Source organism: Pteropus vampyrus, unplaced genomic scaffold, assembly GCF_000151845.1.
Source record: "Pteropus vampyrus isolate Shadow unplaced genomic scaffold, Pvam_2.0 Scaffold420, whole genome shotgun sequence".
Classification (NCBI taxonomy): domain Eukaryota; kingdom Metazoa; phylum Chordata; class Mammalia; order Chiroptera; family Pteropodidae; genus Pteropus; species Pteropus vampyrus.
Genome location: NW_011889201.1, coordinates 1,460,796 through 1,480,885, shown reverse-complemented (window position 1 = coordinate 1,480,885; position 20,090 = coordinate 1,460,796). Strand labels below are relative to the sequence as shown.

Below are 20,090 nucleotides of genomic sequence, written 5' to 3'. Positions count from 1 at the left end.
CTTTGGACATAATAATACTGATATAATTTCATGCAATAAATGAAAATTTAAAATATTCTAAAAAACGATTAAAACTCTGAATTGCTATAAATTTATTACTTCTCAGTGTCTGGATTTCTCAGTTAAAAAAAAAATCAGATTTTTTTTTCTTAAAGATGATTTTATTTTTTAAAATTTCCTTCAGGTAAAAGTGCAGTTTTAAAGTGTCTACTGGATATTCACAAAATTTTTCAGGAAAGTGACCCAGCTTACATCCTAAACGATCTCTACATCTCAGACTACTGTGTGTGGATTCAGAAAGCCAAGTAAGTTTTGAGTTACTTACAAATTTTACATGTTCCCATTTCTGGAATACCTACTTACCTAGAAGGAAGAAAATGAAATTAAACTGGGATATAAATTTTAATGAAAGAGAAACCCCAAATAGCTACTAAACACTTTGAGAAGTCACTGAATCAGCATGGGGACCTTGGTGAATTTCCTTATGGAGGAGGTACACATGGTGAAAAATAATTTTACTAGAAAAAAATTGGTGCAGCCCTAGAAAATAGATGTTAAAACAAGGAGTTATGAGTATTCAGTGCTATACTATTGATCGTCCAATATGAAATCTCAAGACTAGGTATCTGAACCTATGTTTATAGTTTACTTAAGTGTGGGGTGTGTTTGTGTGTATACAGCACCTGTATAAACATCTCAGGACACAAACCTTATCAGTTCTAATCACAGCGAGAGCTGTGCATTCATTGGCTAGCCACTGGCTCACAGAGTCCATAATTCAGAGTATACAAAATACAGCCTTTGGAGCCTAGTAACATGATTCTTGGTAACACATGTATCTAAGGGTGTGAACACTCACAAATGGACTCCTTGCACTTGGTATGGAAAAATTTAAAAGGCTTTGCCATTGCCGTTTCCTCACTCAAGGAACTACATTAGGTTTTAAAATGCAGTGAATTTTCATTCTGTGAAGGGATTATATAGACCTAATTCATATCAGACATGCCCAAAGTATTCATTTCAGTATCAAGAGGCTATTAATTGAGAAAATGCAAAGAGAGCTCGTGACTGGAATGATTCTTAGGTGCTGTAGATAATGATGGCACAATATCATTCGTGACGTAAAAGAAAAATGATCATGATATTTTTAGTATTACCATGATTGGTAAATTAATGCTTTTGTATGGCTTTAATGCCTGTTTCAGTGAGCCATTATGTAGAATTTATTTTCAATTTCTGTTCATGGGAAGCAATTATGTTGCAGACTGAAATAAAAAAATTCTTGAAGCTATACCTGTTGTAAGGAAAATGCTTAGGGACTGTTTAGGTAGCGCCTAATAATATACAGCAGGTGGTGTCAGCATTTGAGTTGGAAATCTAGATTTTGCCAGATGGAAAATTACATCTTTAACCCCTGAGGTCATAATGGCATGTCATCACTTTATTAGATCCTCCTGCTAATTGAGCTTATCAAATACCCTGCTGCCATTTCCTGTTGTTTTTATAATAAAATTAAATTGAAAGAGACTATTTATATGGACTTAGGTTTTTCTTTTTTCTTTGAGGATAAGGATTTTATAAACATGTAATGAGAATTGAGGTTTGTGCCAGCATTGATCCCATTTCTGCGAGTTCCTCCTTTCTCTATTTGTGGCATTCCTTATTAACTAGAGAGATCATATTTCATTAAAGTAGAAGTATATGTGCCCTCAAGTTGATATGGGAATTATTAGACTTTATTTCTCTTAAATTTTTCCTCCTTGGTTTTAAGTTGCAGCAAATGAAATGAAATTCTTAGAGTCTAATAATTGTTATAATACTACTTTTTAAAATGTGTTGGGAAGTGAGATAGGAGAGGGAGAACTCTTCAGATTACTTTGTAAAATTTTTTTTCATCTTACCAATTTGACCGTAAGTTTCCTTTTCCTAAATAGGCTGAGTTGTTTTCACTTTGTGTGTTTTTATATATTTTAACTCTAGTCTAGCCTAGCTGTTTTTTCTCCCCCTTGAAATAAGACATTTGTTGATTTACCTAATTTTTATTAAATTACCTAATTTCATCCTTAATTTTTCAAGCACAACATAATTGAACTTTCCAGTGTCATCTTTACGGTGAACTCGCTTGGCTCTGAATTTATTTATTTATTTTTATTATTATTATTTTACATTTTTTTATTAAGTTTATTGGGGTAACATTGGTTAATACAGTTATATAATTTTCAGGTGCACATTATAATTTGACATCTGTATATTCTATTTTGTGTTTACCACCCAAACTCCAGTTTCCTTCAGCTACCATGTATTTGATCTGCTTTACCCACTTCACCCTCCCCCCACCTCCCTATACTTGACCCCCTTTAACTGTCTAGCTACCTCCACTTCCCCCACTCCCTACCCTCTGGTAACCATTAATCTATACTACATGTCCACGAGTCTCTGTTTGTTCTGTTCATTTGTTGCTTTTAGTGTTATATCCCACATATAAGTGATATCATGTGATTTTCAACTTTTTCAGTCTGGCTTATTTAACTTAGCATGATTATCTCGAGGTTCATCTAAGTTGTCGCAAATGGCAGTATTTCATCTCTTCTTATGGCTGAGTAATATTCCATTGTGCCACAGCTTCTTTAACCAATCAACTATTATAAAACACTTCAGTTGCTTCCATGTCCTGGCCACTGTGAATAATGCTGCTATGAACATCGGTGGACAAATATCTTTTCAGATATGGGTTTTCAAGTCTTTGGGGTAAATACCCAGTAGAGGGATTGCTGGATCATATGGTAGATCAATTCTTAGTTTTTTGAAGAACCTCCATACTATTTTCCGTAGTGGCTGTACCAATTTGCAGTCCTACCACAGAGTATGAGGGTTCCTTTCTCTCCACATCCTCTCCAACATTTGTTATTCCTTATTCCGTTGATTATAGCTATTCTGACAGGTGTGAGATGGTATCTCATTGTGGTTTTGATTTGCATTTCCCTAATAGCTAGCAGTGTTGAGCATCTTTTCATATATTTGTTGGCCATTTGTATGTCCTCTAGAGAGAAGTGTCTGTTCAGATCCTCTGCCCAGTTTTTGATTGGATTGTTTGTTTTTTTGTTCTTAGTGAGTTCATTATGGGTTCTTTGTATATTTTGGATATTAGGCCCTTATCAGAGGTGTCAGTTGCAAATATATTTTCCCATTCGGATGGTTCTTTCTTTACTTTGTTGACGATTTCTTTAGCTGAGCAGAAGCTTTTTAGTTTGATGTAGTTACATTAATTTATTTTAACTTTTACTTCTCTTGCTTTTGAGGTCAAATTTATAAAATCCTCCTTAAGTCCAAGGTCCTTGAGTTTCGTTCCTATGTTTTCTTCTATGCATTTTACTGTTTCAGGTCTTATATTCAGGTCCTTAATCCATTTCGAGTGAATTTTGGTGTGTGGTGATACACAACAGTCTAGTTACATACTTTTGCAGGTGGCTTTCCAGTTTTCCCAGCACCATTTTTTGAAGAGGTTTTTCTTTCTCCACTGTATGTTTTTGGCTTTTTTGTTGAAAATTATTTGCCCATATAAACATGGGTTTACTTCTGGACTCTCGATTCCGTTCCACTGGTCCGTGTGTCTGTTTTGCTGCCAATACCATGCCGTTTTGATTACTATCGCTTTGTAGTATGATTTGAAGTTGGGCAGAGTGTTGCCTCCAGCCTCTTTTTTTTTTTTTTTCTCAGGATGGCTTTGGCATTTCGGGGTCTTTTGTGCTTCCATACAAATCTGATGATTTTTTTGTTCTATTTCTTTAAAAAAATGCCTATGGGATTTTGATGGAGATTGCATTAAATCTGTATAGTGCTTTACGGAATATGGTCATTTGAATATCTTTCCATTTCTTTGTATCTTCTTCGATTTCTTTTAATAGGGTCTTGTAGTTTTCATTATATAGGTCCTTCACATGTTTCATTAAATCTATTCCTAGGTATTTTATCTTTTTGTTGCAATTGCAAAAGGAATGATTTTTTCCACTTCTTTTTCTGACACTTCATTATTAGAGTATAGGAATGCTATGGATTTTTGAATGTGGATTTTGTATCCAGAGACTGCTGTATTTGCTTATTATTTCTAGTAGTGTTCTTGTGGAGCTTTTAGGATTTTCTATGTAGAGAATCATGTCATCCACATATAGTGACAGTTTGACCTCTTCATTTCCTATTTCGATGCCCTTTATATCTTTCTCTTGCCTGTTTGCACTTGCTAGGACCTCCAATCTTATATGAATAACAGTGGCGATAGTGGACAACCTTGTCTTGTTCCTGATCTTAGAGGGAAGGTTTTTAGTTTTTCACCATTAAGTATAATGTTGGCTGAGGGTTTGTCATATACGGCCTTTATTATGTTAAGGTACTTTCCTTCCATACTAATTTTGTTAAGTGTTTTGATCATTAATGAATGCTGTAACTTGTCAAAGGCTTTTTCTGCATCTATTGATATGATCATATGATTCTTATTTTTTAATTTGTTTATGTAGTGTATCACATTAATCGATTTGCATATGTTGAACCATCTTTGTGCCTATGGAATGAAACCCACTTGATCGTGGGGTATAATCTTTTTAATATGTTGCTGTATTCGGTTCACTAATATGTTATTGAGGATTTTTGCGTCTGTGTTCATGAGATATATTGGTCTGTAGTTTTCTTTTTTGTATGTTATCTTTACCAGGTTTTGGTATCACAATAGTATTGGCCTCATAAAATGAGTTGGGAAGTATTCAAATTTTTAGAAGAGTTTGAGAATAGGTATTAAATCTTCTTTGAATGTTTGGTGGAATTCACTGGTGAAGCCATCAGGTCCTGGACTTTTACTTTTTGATAGGTTTTGATGATTGTTTCAATTTCCATACTGCTGATTAGTCTATTTAGATTTTCCAGTTCTTAATTCAGTCTAGGAAGGTTGTATTTTTCTAAGTACTGTTCCCATTTTTTCTAGGTTATTAAATTTGGTGTATATGTTCTTATTCATAGTATTCTTGTATGATCCTTTGTATTTCTGAGATGTCAGTCATAATTTTCTCTCTTTCATTCCTGATTTTGGTTATTTGTGTCCTTTCTCTTTTTTCTTTATTGAGTCTAGCCAGGGGTTTGTCAATTTTATTAACCTTCTAAAAGAACCAGCTCTTTGTTGCAGTTATTTTTTCTGTCTTTGTTTTCAATTTCATTTATTTCTGCTCTAATTTTGATGATTTCTTTCCTTCTGCTGACTTAGGCTTTGTTTGTTCTTCATTTTCTAGTTTTTTTTAACATATAGTGTTAGGTCGTTTATTTGGAATAGGCCTGTAATGATATGAACTTTTGTCTTATGACCACTGTTGCCTTGTCCCAGAAGTTTCGATATGTTGTACTATCATTATCATTTGTTTCTATGTATCTCTTGATCTTTTTTTATTTATTCTGTTACCCAGTTATTCTTCAGTAGCATGTTGTTTAATCTTCATGTATTTGTGATTCTTCTAGATTTCTTTTTACAGCTGATCTCTAGTTTCAAAGCATTGTGTTCAGAGAATATGGTTGGTATGATTTCAACCCTCTTTTATTTGTTGAGGCCATCCCTGTGTCCCAATATGTGGTCAGTTCTTGAGAACGTTTCATGTGCACTTGAGAAGAATCTATAAGCAGCTGTTTTGGGATGAAAGGCTCTGTAAATGTCAGTTATGTCCGGTTGGTCTAATGTGTCATTTAAGTATTTTCTTTCCTTATTGATTTTTTGTTTAGATGATCTGTCCATATCTGACAGTGGGGTATTTAGGTCCCCTATTACGATAGTGTTTTGGTCTGTTTCTCTCTTTAGTTCTATTAATAATTGACTTACATGTTACGGGGCTTCCTGATTGGGAGCATAGATATTAATAAGCGTTATGTCTTCTTGGTGCATGGTTCCCTTTATCATGATGAAGCGTCCCTCAGTATCTTTCTTTACCTTTTTTATTTCGAAGTCTATTTTGTCTGATATTAGTATTGCTACTCTTGCTTTTCTCTGAATGCCATTTGTTTGAAATATCATTTTGCACTGTTTCCCTTTGAGTCTGTTTGTCTTTGGAGCTGAGATGTATCTCCTGGAGGCAGCATATGTTTGGGTTTTGTGTTTTAATCCAATCTGCAACTCTGTGCCTTTTTATTGTTGATTTCAGTCCATTTACATTTAGGGTGATGATTGAAATATGAGGTCTTCTTATAGCCATTTTATCTTTTGCTTTCTGGTAGCTCAGTGTTTCCATTGCTTCCTTGTCTTTGTGTTTCTGTTTTTTTTATTTTGATTGGCTTTTGTGGTTTGTGCCTCCGGTTCTTCTTGTTTTATGTTATATACTTCAGTTCTGAATCTTTGGTGTGTGATTACCATTATGAATATGATAAGGACAGGTATATATATATATATAGTCATCCCTTTTCTTCTGCGTTTGCCTTATCTCCATTTCCCTTTGCACATTTGGATCTTTGAATTTTCCCTTTCAGTCATTGTTATCTCTGTTCATCCCTTTGTGTGCTGAACGTTAATTACAATCTTTTTATAACAAAACTCCACTTATTATTTAAGCCTATAATGCCCTGTTCTTAGTAAGGGTTGCACTCCTCTGCTTCTATTTGCCCGATAGTCACTTTACTCGTAATTATGTATTTTTTTTGTCATTTTGTTTTAGGTGAGCTGACCCTTTTCAGTATTTCCTGTAGTGCAGGCCTCGTAGTGGAGAATTCCTTCCATTTTTGTATGTATGGAAAAGTCTTAATTTCTCCTTCATATCTAAAGGAGAGCTTAGCTAGATACATTATTCTAGGCTAGTAGTTCATTTCACTTAATAGTTTGAATATTTGATTCCATTCATTTCTGGCTTGTAAGGTTTGTGCTGAGAAGCCCGACAATAATCTTACGGATTTTCCTTTTTAAGTTACCGTTTTCTTCCCTCTGGCTGCCCTGAGAATTCTTTGTCATTGATTTTTGATAACTTTAATGCAATGTGTCTTGGAGAAGGCCTTTTTGGGTTGAGATAATTGGGTGTTCTGTTGACTTTTTGAATTCCAAGCTCCAGCTTATTCCTTAGATTTGGGAAATTCTGGTCCACTCTTTGTCTAAAAATGCTTTCTAGTCCCTGCTCCTTTTCCTCGCCTTCGGTAATGCCCATTATTCTCTTTCATTATTTTTAATTTGATTCTCTCTTCTTCCTTCTGATTTATTTCTAGATTTCTGTCTTCGATATCACTGATCCTTTCCTCCATTTGGTCGACTCTATTTCCCAAGCTTGCTATTTCATTTTTCAACTCTGTCAGTGTGTTCTTCATCTCCAGAAGTTCTACTTGGTTCCTTTTGAGATTTTCAGTCTCATTGCTCTGCTCATCTAGTTGTTTTTTCAGTTCCTGAAATTGTTGATATGAGTTGTTTCAGAACTCACTGAGTTTTTTCAGAAGTACCATTCTGAATTCTCTGTCAGTTAAGCCACATATTTCTATGTCTGTAAGATTATTTTCTGGAGATTTTTCTCTTTTTTTCTGAGATGTCTTGTCACCTTGGTTGTTCATGGTGTTTAATGGATAATTTTTCTACCTGGGCATTAATGGAACTGTATTCTGCTTTTTTTACAGAAAGAAGATTTATTATATAAAGATCTGTCTTTAACCTGCTGTGCTTTTCTTTTGGTTTCCAGTACGTGATGTCTAAATCTCTTGGATCCCTGCTTTATATAAAGCCTTAAAAATGCCTTTTTTTTTCCTGATAGATATTTAATCATGCTCTCTACTCTCAGTTTCAGTCTCTGTTAGTGTTAGCAACAGTTTTGGTAGCATTTGCTCAGATTCCCATGGGGCTCCACGGTATTTGGTCTCAGAGGGTATGGGGGGTGGAGCCCTCCAGGATGGGGCTTGGGGGGCTGCAGCTCAGCCTCAGTTTTGCATCCGCAGCTGGTAAAAATCAACTGCTGTTTTTCTGCCCTCCCGCCTCTTTCTTCTGTCCTGATGACTGGGTCCTGCTGCCAGCCAAGTGCGGGGAGCTCACAGCATTCCCAGGCAGGGCTGTTCAGGGAATTCGCTGCTTCTTCTTCTCTTCCCCTCTCCCTACAGGGAACTCTAGCAGCTCAGAGAGGCAGCTTCTTTATTCCTTCCAGTCCACCACCCGACACCTGGGTTTCTGACCTGTGGTAGCTCTTATGCGCAGATCCCACGCTCAGACGTACTGGTGTGCAGTTTGGGTGTTTTTTTGTTGAGTTTTAGATGTTCAGCTTATTGTTGTTTCAAGGGGAGAGATCTGGGGACGTCTCTCACTCCGCCATGTTTCCAAACTGAATTTATTATACTGCAGTGAGGGCCTGTGATTTTCATAACTGATTTCTTCCTTACCTTTCACCTTCTGGTTTATTTCTTTCCCATATAGTTTATCAGTAGAATTTAGCACCTTACTTTTATGTTTTAAAGTAATTTCGTATTTTCCTTGGTCTCTCTCTTTTTTTTTTTACTATAACAATAAAGATTATGTAAAATTTTATTTGAAATACCAGACAATTGCTCAGTTCTGACTAACACAAAGAACACCTTCCATTTTTACAGTTAGACATTTATTTTGGCAAGAACTTGTCAGAATATGGGTAGCAAAGTCATTCTTATAAGTTTTGCTTCAGTAGTACTTAGTTATTTTTCCTTGTGTTATCTGTGTCTTGTAGACCTTATTTACAGATCTAAAAAACTGATGCCCCTGTGCCCTTATTCTGAGTTACAGACTTTGCAACTTGTTTTTCTGAAAAAGGATGTTTCTTGCCATCCTTTAGTGTAAGTTTCATTAGAAGTTTCAAGTGTGGTGGCCACTGCAGCAAATGATTTGCCTGAAGTCGTATAGCTTATAAGAGGTAGGTCTGTGATAGTCTCAAGTCTTCTGAGTCTGGATTTCATACTTTTCCAGATATGACATCTAGACAACCAATTGTCTTTACCCAGGATATATGGGCAGTGGGGAAGGGGAACAAAATAAAAGAAAAAAGACCTCCCTTTAGAAAGCTTTTCCTATTGGAAGAGGAATTAAAGATTCATTTATCTTCCTTCCAGATGTTCCCATGGCACTTGGTTTAGAGATCATTTGAATACATCTCATGCTTGCCTCATGTTGTAGTCATTTAGGTGCATATCTCTTTTTCCCTCTAAAATTTTAAAGTCCAGGTGAATGAGCACCTATCTGGGCCCATCACAGTCCCTTGTGAGCACAGTAAATTTTAGTTAAATTGAATGGTACCTAGTAGAGCCAATTGAGGGAGCATTTCTTTTTGTTTAAAAAGAAATATTTTAGCATTTTAAAAATTTATTTTTGTTGAAATTTTCAGGTACATTCAGTATAAGCTTTTGCTCTTCCCCTGATTTCTTTGCTGGTGGGCTGCACTGATAAATAGCAGTGACAGTTCTGACTCCCTCAAAGTTTATCACTTTATATCCTTTTATATGAGGATATAGGATATAAAAGAGTATAGGATATATAAGGTTATAGGATAGAAAAGTATGAACTGTAAAATATGTGCCAGTTCTACCTCTCATTGGCCATAAGACCGTAGCATGTCACTTCATCATTTTGTCTAATACAGCCAATATCATTTTAATATTTCTAGTTATTTTGCAGTGCATTTTAAGCCAGTGGAAATAATTAGCTTAAAATATGCATAACATTTTGTAATTTGTTTTATATTATTATAGTACCCTATAAATCATTTTCCTTCATAACACAATATCCATAGTGTAGTATTCTTTAAAAGTAACTAATTTGTTCCTCATTATTAAAGGAGTATATGCCTGCTGAAGAAAATTTAATACTATATGGTTTTAAGGCATGTTGTATTTTGAAATGACAAAGGATCGAGTAGGGTATTATTTTGTTTTGCTATATGGAAAAATAAATTTTTTAAATTAAATTAAAATCTAAAATCTCAGCTATCTTCAGTACAGATCTGATCTTGTGAAGGCTTTAATTACACTTTTTTTCTCTCTCTAATTTAGTTTCCTAAGGTTGTGGGAAGAAAAGAAAAAATAAGTCTTTGAAATGCTGAAAGTTTTTACACTGAACTGATAGTTTACTCTGATTAATATTTTTGGTGCATCTATTGTTTTCACTACTTTTTAGCCTATTTTCACCCCAGTAATTGAAATCTTATTTTGTGACCTGTTGGACACAAATGTGGAAAGTTTGTAGAGGGAAACTGCTCAGTCACTGAAGAGTTTTTATCTCGTTTGATAAATCCTGGCCTTCAGCTTTCTCAGTTGTGAATAAACCTAAGCCGTTTCTGCATTGAAATCTTAACAGTTTAGAAAACCTAGGACCTTATCATTGCTTCATACTGTTTCAGCTGCGTCCTCTGAGTAATGTGCTTTGGTAGGGAATAGGATTATGTGCCTGAGAACAACATAGATCTCTCGCTTTTGGCTTTCTTTTGTTCCTGGTTTATCTGTCAAAAGCTATGGGAGTGGGGTTAACTCAGATTTAGAGGTAAAATAATCAGCATTGAATGTGAAAGTAGAATTATTTATTTTTTTTAACCACTGATTATTGAGCCCTACTATATGCCAGATACTGAGATAGGTGATGGGGATACTCTGGTGAATGAGATCCATCTTAAAGCTGTTCTTCTAGTGGGGAATATAGATGTAAGGGGAATATTATGCTGTAACTTGATAGCAGCTACAGTGGGGAGGTATGGGTGCTGTGGAAGCACCTAGGAGGCCACATGCCTACAATTGGGGTACAAAAAACAGCTTCCAGAAGGAAGAGTTGAAGCTGAGAGCTAGAAGATCAGTAAGAGTTGGTCAGATGCAGGTAAAGAATCATGGTTGAAGAGTATTTCAGACAATAGAGACAGAAGAATATACCCTTTTAAAGAGCTCAAAAGCTCAGGGTGGATGGATCATAATACAGGAATGGGAGGAAAGAAGTGAGGCCAGAAATTTCATGTAGAGCCTTGGCCCCATAAAAGATGTTTGGACTTTGTCCTGGGAGAATGTGGAGCAACTGAAGAGTTTAAGCTGTGGAGTATCTATATGAGTGACATGATGAGGTTCTGGGAAGATCCATCAGGTCATATTGTGGAGAATGAATTGGAGTGGGGCAGAGATCAGACTCAAGACTGAAAGGCTAGTTAGGAGGCAGGGAGATCCAGGCAAAACAAAAGGCCAGTGTAGCCTGAGCTAGGGTAGTGAAAGTTGGGAAGGAGACTAATGGTCAGATTTGAGAGGCATATGAGACAGGACTTAGTAATTGATTGAATATCAGGAGAGAGTGAGAAGAGGAAGGAGTCAGAGGCGAGATCCAGATTTTGACTTGGTCAATTAACTGGGCTGTTGGAGGTGCATTTGCTGAAATTAAATAATATTGGAGAGGGTGTAGATTGGAAGAGAAGTGAGAGGGAATAAAGATGAGTTCAGTTTTAGAAATACCAATTTAAGATCTCTAAGGAATATCCATAAAGAAATAGTCGGGAACATTTGGATCACAGCTGGAAATGATGTATAGAGAAGAGTTTGGACAAAGAAGGCATATGAATTAATAGCAAAACATAAAAAATGGTATCTGGTTACATAGTACTGTTTCACATCTGAATATCATAATAATCAAGAGTAGATGCATTCCATGCTGGGGAAATAACATCATGCAGACGAGTAGACAAGTAAAACATGTAAGCAACATGGTGAACAGATTTCCTGATTGTAACTGTGGTGTGTTGGAACGGCAAGAATGGATGTGAGGCTTTTTTGCATTCGTAGTATCCCTTTATTATTGAATAAGAGGGTCTATAGTTAGCCTGAGGTCACAATATTTTGTAACAGGGCCAGCTGTGAAAACTTTATTTCTCCATTCTATGTGCTGGAAACTTTTATCATTATTCTTGACTTAGAAATCAGTTGGTTACATAAGAGAAACCCACTCAGACTTTTATAGTAAAAATGGGGTCTTTATTAGAAGACTACAGGTTATCTTCTTGAATCCAGATGCTGAGAGTACAGCTGAGCCCCATAAGCCCAAGTCATGAAGTGTGGCAGTTGGCTTACTCTCTGGTGATATGTAGTCTCTCATGTTGATTCTTTCTGCAAGTTAATGCCACTCTTGTTTCTTGATGTACATAGAAAATGGTTATTCCACAGCCCCGAGTTTACATGTGCCAAGTTTCAGTAGAGATGGACTAGACTCCCTTGTTTATAATTCCAAGGGCGAGAGAAAGTGGTTGTCCCAGCATGGGTCTTTGTCTTTTCCTGGCCCAGTTGCCTTGGTCACTGTGGGCTTGGGGTTGAGAATTCCCCCAAAGTGGTACACACATGGCCCCAGGGCTCACTTTGTCACTAGTGAGTAGCATTTCTCAGAGAAGGTTGCATATGGGGCATGCTGACACCTTAGGAGGACACTGCTGTAATTCCATGACACCATTCTGAGCCATAGATGAGGGAGAGCCCTGACACCTACCATTGCCCATGTCATAAGTATTCATATTAAAAATATAGTACTGAGGTGAATTTAGCAGTCTATTAAATTCAGGCATACCAAGTGATAATCAGACACTCTTGGTTTCTTTCTCTGACAAATAGTAAAACATTGTGTTACATTAGCTGCTAATGATTAGCATATAGAAATTTCAAGAAACAGTTGTGCTGATTTCAGGCAAATTAAATCTCCTTTGAATTGAAATCAGTCTGTTAAGGTGCTTTTTCTAGCATGTCAAGTTTCTCTTTAGTTTTACTGTTTATTTTTAATTTAATTCACAGATTGATTTAAATCCACAAATTCATTCTAGATGGAAGGAGGTTTTATCTTTGTAAGGAAAGATTAGTACATGCCAATATCCATTCACTTGTATTCCTTCTGTGTGGTTTCATATAGAAAGGATTTACTTAGTGGTTCTTTACCTGATTACCAGGAGTTGAGCAATGCTCACTGGGGTCTTCATTGGACTTCTCTCACAAAAAATATGCCAGTAAATCATAGGATTATGAATGTTCCTACAAAAATCAGTCTAAAATAACCCTTTGTAAAGATATGAATACTTACTGTAAGTGTGGGTATTGAGAAAACTAGCAAAAGAATTATATATCTGAATGTTAAAGTTTTGTAGAGGTTTTTGATTGGTCTTTTTGCTTTTTTTTTTTTTCCTGTAATTTCTATCCTAAGATAAGGTAAGTTTCTTAAGGTAAACTTTTAATTTTAGAATAGTTTTAGACTTCCCAAAAAAATGTGAAGGTAGTACAGAGTTCCCAGATACCCCATATTCAGTTTCTCCTATTACTAATAGTTAATGAACCATTATTGATAAAATATTATTAACTAAAGTCCATAATTTATTTAGATTTTCCTAGTTTTTACCTAATGTCTTTTTCCTATTCCAAGATATCATATTTTGTTTTGTTTTTACTAAGAACTGGAACTGAAATGCCCAGTTTCTTGCTTCAATGCTATTGAAAGGTAGTGAGATATTATTGAGATATTAAGATACTTAATACATACATTCTAATCAGTGTGAATCCAGATCTTGAAAAAAATAGATTTGATATATGTGAGAATTTTTAGAAATTTGGAAAAATAATTCATTTATCTTCACGTACTGTGGGCATCATAATTAATATATTAATAAAAATAGAGAGTTTATAAAAATAAAATGGTCAAGGCTTTATATTTTCAAATTAATTTTCTTAAGGTGGAGGAGGTTAGAGGAGAAAGTGTAGTTAGGAGTTTTTGTTTAAAAAAAAAAAAAATGATAAAAATTATCAGGTGAGTAGACAGACAGCTCCCAAACTGGAAAGTGCCTGCATTTATTGGTACATAGAGGCTTGCATGTGTCAAGTCCATTTTAGAGCTGTGGCTGGGTGGCTGTGTTAGCTTTTGTCTCTTTCTTTACCTGTTTTGGTCCCAGATACTTGGCTCAAGTTTTCTCAAATCCCTGGTTGTGGCTTGCGGGAGCCATGGCTTTTTACAGTATATAATTAACTACTGTGTAAGCAAATTGGTATTTTCCTTCACCTCCTTGTTCTTATATATTTTTGCACTTCAGAGTTCTTTGGAGGATTCTCTCTGGAAGAGACCCACACAAGTGAGTTTGGGTGGGAATTGACTTAGTCAGGTTTTGTAAATCAGTATTCTTTACAGAATTTTCACATCTCATTCAGAGAAGAGACTTACATTGATTAATGTGGCATATGTATGGTTACCATACTTAAGTTCTCTATTTAAGGAGAGCTTTGTCAAGAGTGTCCTTTAAATGGAGTCACAAAGCTTTTTTAAAAAACTGACAACTTCAAGTACAATTTCCTTTTTCTTCTGCCTATTATGATTGAAACCCAGTCCTTGTTACAACATAATTATCTCAGCCAAAACCAGCAGGGATTTGTTGCCTTAATGTAGGGGTGTGAAGTCCCCTAAATAAATAGAGGATTAATTACATTCACAGCATGTTGTGAAAGTTGTGAGACTGATTGTGATCATTTGACTTGTCCCATTTCTTTCTCTGACTACTGCCCTGAATAAATAGATGGTGGGAAATAATAGAACTCCAGAGCATATTGTTGCACCTGGGGTGGGGAATGATGTTGGAAAAAGGACTCCTTAAGGTATATCTCCAGATTTTAAGTGATCCAAGGTATTTATTTTAGATAATTTTATCATTGATTATACATTTACTGTTCTGAATTAAACAGCTTTCCAAGAAATAGTTTTTATTTTAAAAATACAGATATTAACAGTATTGGAATAATTTGACAGATTATATTTTAAGTGGATGGATATTAGCAAATTTCTGATCCATCTTTAGCTGTTTTCACTTGGTGTAACTTTTTGGAAGGTTTAAACAAAAGGATATATGAGCCGTTATATGTTTGTGGTATCTTTTCCTCATAGAACTCTCATGATTTAAACTTAAAATAATACATTAGTACTTTCATAAAGCATATTGTGTTTTCTGTTTTTATTTTATGTTTGCCTTACCTCCTTTTCCTGGAGCATTTTATGATATTGATAAGTCATGATTTTGGTTTATACATTTATCCTCCAAATTTTTTATTGTAGTGGCTTCTAAAGTGAGGAGCACTTACCACATGAAGCACATAAAACTATCTTTTCGGAGTACAGAAAGACTATAACAGACCTTTCTGTTTATTTTTTAAGAAAAATTAGGCTTCATTGATATTTAATATATGGATTGGCAAAAATATGTTTCGTGGCTACCAACCATTTTTCAGTGATGGAATACTTGCTCAGAAGTTTGGAGGAACAACCATCCTTTATTTCCAAAGAGAAGCACATACATTTATTCTCAAAGTTTGAATTCTGGCAGAGGAAGGCTTATCTCACTTAGGAAGTTGGAGTTGGGGTTCAGAGACTAAAGTCAGTCTATGCCAGTTACTGGAACTCAGTTGAAGACAGAGAAACTCAACTGTTGGAGCTTAAGATTTTATGCCAGATGTAAAATGTTCACACTCTGTTTCAGTTGTATGTTCTGTTTGCTTGGGGAAGAAATAGAAGCTTAACTTTTGCATACCGAGCCTTTGTCATAATGGCAGCAGGTATTTCCTGGATGCAAACAACTTGGCCTTTGTTACTTTGCTTTGGGAATTCCTGTGTCATAATTTAAAATATTAAGGAACAAAAAGACAACTATCATTTTAAGAAAAAAAGAAATTTGAAATGGACAATCGTATGTCTGGGGATAAGGTATAATATAGGTTTTAATCTCACGCTATATGATTCCAGGAGGAAAGATTTTGTGATTTCATTGTTAATTACTGATCCAAGGGAAAAGAGCCCAAAGAAATCTAGACTGTGAATGTTCCAAAGGGCAAAGAGTCATTCAAATTAGTACCCTGGCAGCTAGCATATCGGACAATTATTACTGATGCTCAGTAAACGCTCATTGAACTGAAATTTTTCTAATTCAGTAAAAAGCTTCAAAGAAAAGAAGCAGTTTTACTCTCTCTTTATATAATACTAAACCTAGTTCTTCTAGGCCCTTCAGTGTTCGTTCTACTCTTCATGTCTTAGTCATAAAACAAGGATACTTGCACTTACATAGATGCTATATATTCAGATAAATGACAAAGGAAACATAACTTTCTGTGAATGCTTATTTAGTTACGGGTGGAAAAGTCAAAATAGGTTGGAGGAGTGCAAGAGAGAGATGGAGAGAGAGAGTGTGTGGATGTTTGAATGGTCAGGTGTGTGTGCATGTCACCTACTTGTTATTGAGCAATATTGGCTCAGAGAGTATAGTGTTGGAATGTGTGCAGCTTCTCTGAGGAGTCAGGCCCTAGAATTGACCGTCCCAGGATCTGCACTCATGTGTTTTCCCCATATCTAGAGACCGACAGAAGAAAGAAGATACTCCAGCCTATAATTCTGGGACATTCTCCAAATCATTCACCTGTGCAGGTGGCAAATTGAGTGATCTGCAGTGTAACTGAAGGATATCATGTATAGCCATTCAATTTAATCTTGTTTACCATATAGTGTGATACCTGTGAATAATAAGTTTCCAAGATTAAGCCACATTTATCTGAAATATTTATAATTGCTAAATCATTAATATAATTATTAAATATAATTATTTATAATTATAGATATTTCTGTTCTTTGTGGTTCATTTGTTTAGAGGAATTCAGTCTAATTGAATCCAAAATTTACTGAACTTCTATGGGCAGCATTGTACTCAATGCTAAAGATAAAACAAGGTCAAGATTTCTGTGTCAAGAGCCCACTCTCTAGGATGGTTAATTGGAAATTGTTGTTTAGGAGGCAACAATACTATACTGTCATGAAAAACTATAACTGGAAAGCCAGATAGAAAAAACAGTGTGTGTAAAGCTATATATGCTGAAGTTACTCAATCACATTAAAAAATATGTATTCACAAAAAAATCCTAGTAAGAAGCACATTATGTTGCTAAAAGTTGTCTCTGTTTTGTGGATTCATAGTGAACATGTAGTTTTTTTCCCAGGTATGCCTTTTAAAAAATTTATGGGAGTGATATAAATAAATGCTTGTTATAATTTTTTCCTCAAGTAACAATATTACAGAACTGAATAAAATAAAAAGTGTGGTGGTCTTCACTCAAGGCCCAACCAAATAAATGAAATGTATTAAATATAATTAGATAATTCATCAGTGCTTACTGAGATTTCTCAAATATGAACTTAGCATTTGTTAAGTGATAATTTGACATTACTTTCAAACATGGAGTTTCTCTCATTTATATAAAATTAGATAGCAGGAAAAAGACATTTCATTAGAAGTCTACTGTGCATGTGTTCTCCGAATTTTAAAACAACACATCAAACACTAAAATATATCTTAAATATTATATGGCATATTTGCCTTTTGTTTAGTTGAACTGCTACTGGTCTAGTGATAGATATCACATTTCACCCTAGATTTACAATTATATGGTGTGCTTTAAATGACACAGTGAAGTGTGAAAAATGATACCTGTTCTGATGATCTCGTTTTTCCCAGACTCTTGCCCATAACTCCAGGCCACATACAGTTCTTTGGGGATATATTTTTTTTTGCCAAACTTTTTTCCATCCTTACTGAGATGTAATAGCCAATTAGTTGCTTATATTTACATTGTACAATTCAATGAGTTTTTCAGTTGTAGTTGGCATACAATAATATACCAGTTTTAGCTGTATAGCATAGTGATCAGAGATCCGCATAACTCACAAAGCGATCACCCCACTAAATCTAGTACCCCTCTTCCCCCTTACATATTTATTATGACATTAACCATCTTCCCCATGCTACACTCTACATCTCCATGTCTGTTCTGCAACTATCCATTCGTACCTCTTAATCTCTTTGCCTTTTTTTTTTTGTCTCCCCAACCCCCTTCCCATCTAGTATCCCTCTAAATATTCTCTGTATCTATGAGTTTATTTCCACTTTTGTTGTTGTTGTTGTTGATTTTGTTCTTTGGATTCCACGTGTACATGAAATCATGCGATATTTGCCTTTCTCTATCTGACCTGTTTCATTCAGTGCAAATACCCTCTAGGTCCATCAAGGCAATATCTTTTTCCATCCCCTTCTTTTTAGTCTCTGTGTGTCTTTTAATTTGAAGCGAGTCTCTTGCATGCAGCATATATAGGGGTCTTTTTTTTTTTTTTTTTTTTTAACCATTCAGCCACTCTATCTTTTGGTTGGAGCACTTAATTCTTTTTCATTTGAGGTACTTGTTGATAGGAATGTAGTTATTACCATTCTTTATTCCTGTTTTTGATACATGTTTTTTCTTCTTAAAGAAGTTCCTCCAAAATTTCCTGTAATACTGGCTTGGTGTTGATAAATTCCTTTAGCTTATTTTTATCTAGGAAGCTCTTTATGTGTCCTTCAACTCTAAATGATAGTTTTGCCTTATAAAGTATTCTTGATTGTAAATCCTGACCTTTCATCATGTTGAATATTTTGTGCCGAGCTCTCTGTCCTACACAGTTTCTTTTGAGAAATCAGCTGCCAGTTTTATGGGTGCTCCCTTGTAGATAACTAACTCCTCTTCTCTTGCTGCTTTTAAGATTCTCTCTTTGTATTTAACATTTGGCATTTTAATTATGATGTGTTTTGGTGTGGGCCTCTTTGGATTCCTGTTTTTGGGACCCTGAGTTTTCTAGTGTTTTATGTCTATTTCCTTGACCAGGTTAGGGAAGTTTTCTATCATTATTTCTTCAAATACCTCTTCAACATCTTGTTTTCCTTCAGGTACCCCTATGACATGAATATTTTTACCTTTAATAGTGTACCATAGGCTCCTTAAATTTTTATTATAGTCTTTGGTTCTTTTTTCTTGCCATTCTTATGAGTGTCCTCGGCCTTGTCATCCTCTATATAGGCCATTTGATCTTCTTTTTTATTCACTCTGTTTATTCCATTTAATAATCTCAGATAATGTGTTCTTCATTTCTGACTGGTTCACTTTTATCATTTCCATTTCCATTTTTATGTTTCTTCTCTCTTTGTTGAAGTTCTTACTGAATTCATCTATACTTCCCATAAGTTCATTGAGCATCTTTATGACCAGTGTTTTGAATTCTGCATCTGTTAGATTGCTTGACTCCATTATTTCTGGACCTCTGTTCTCTCATATGGTTTCTGCTTCTTTCTTTGTCTTCCCATTTTGGCTGCCTTTCTGTGTCTTTCTGTGTACTAAGCAAAGCTGCTAAGTCTCCCAGTCTTATTAGTGTGGATTTGTGTAGTAGATGTCCAGTAGCACAGTCCTGAGAGGGGTTCAGCTGCAGGCCAAGTTTAGCCAAAGTCTGTGCCCCTCCAGGGCCACCTGTTAAGATTCAGCAAGCAATCCACAGATGCTATGCTTATAGTTACCTCAAAAGACCACACCATAAACCGAGGCCAGCTGCCACCAGTGTGACTTGAGTCTAGGTGCTGCTCAGCAAGGGGCGCCTGACTAAGCGAGGACACACCTGGACATGGCTTGGGTGAGTTGGGGAAGGTGGAGTTTCAGGGAATCCTCTGGGCGGAGTGACCTCTGTTACCCACTTTGAATTTATCTCGGATATGGCGGCACTGAGTCTGTGCAGTGGAAGGCGGGAGGGCTCCACAGAAGAACAATGGATACTGCCAACACTTCTGTACAGAGCCAGTGTGAGTCTTGCCTCCGCCCTCACTCCGACAATTGAGTGTACCCCTGTAAGTCCCTGGTGCTCCCTGCCCGCAGCTGAACCGGTACTGGTGCTCAGAGCGAGCAGGTCTGTCACCGCGAAAGTCCGCTCTTAGGCACAGCTCCTTTAAGAGGCATCTGCAGCTGCCAGCTGCTGCAGCCACAGCCTTTGTCTCACTCAACCCCTCGGGACTGGGCAGCCTTGCATCCCGCCCCGTCCCACCTTCTGCCGTTGCAGGGTGATTTCTTAGATTTCTCCTTAGTTGTATGGCTTGTTCATCTAGATCTCAGGTGATTTTTCCTTGCTGTTTGCTCCTTGTTTCTGTCATAATTTTGATTTGGTTGCCAGAGAGATGAACAGAGCCTCTATCATCTACGCCACTTTTTTCCCCGCCCTTGGGGATATCAGTTTTGATACCTTACTAGAGTCAAAGACAATTTCTTTGAGCAAA

The 20,090-nt window shown here is 36.0% G+C and overlaps 1 protein-coding gene across 1 annotated transcript in view; it reads left to right on the top strand.

Moving 5' to 3' along the window:
• The window catches only part of SHQ1 (SHQ1, H/ACA ribonucleoprotein assembly factor), a 74,797-nt gene that overhangs the window by 20,684 nt on the left and 34,023 nt on the right, over positions 1-20,090 (top strand). Inside the window, exon 2 of the mRNA XM_011381006.2 lies at positions 185-305. Within this exon, the coding sequence (XP_011379308.2) occupies positions 185-305 (121 nt within the window). The remainder of the gene's footprint in view (positions 1-184; positions 306-20,090) is intronic.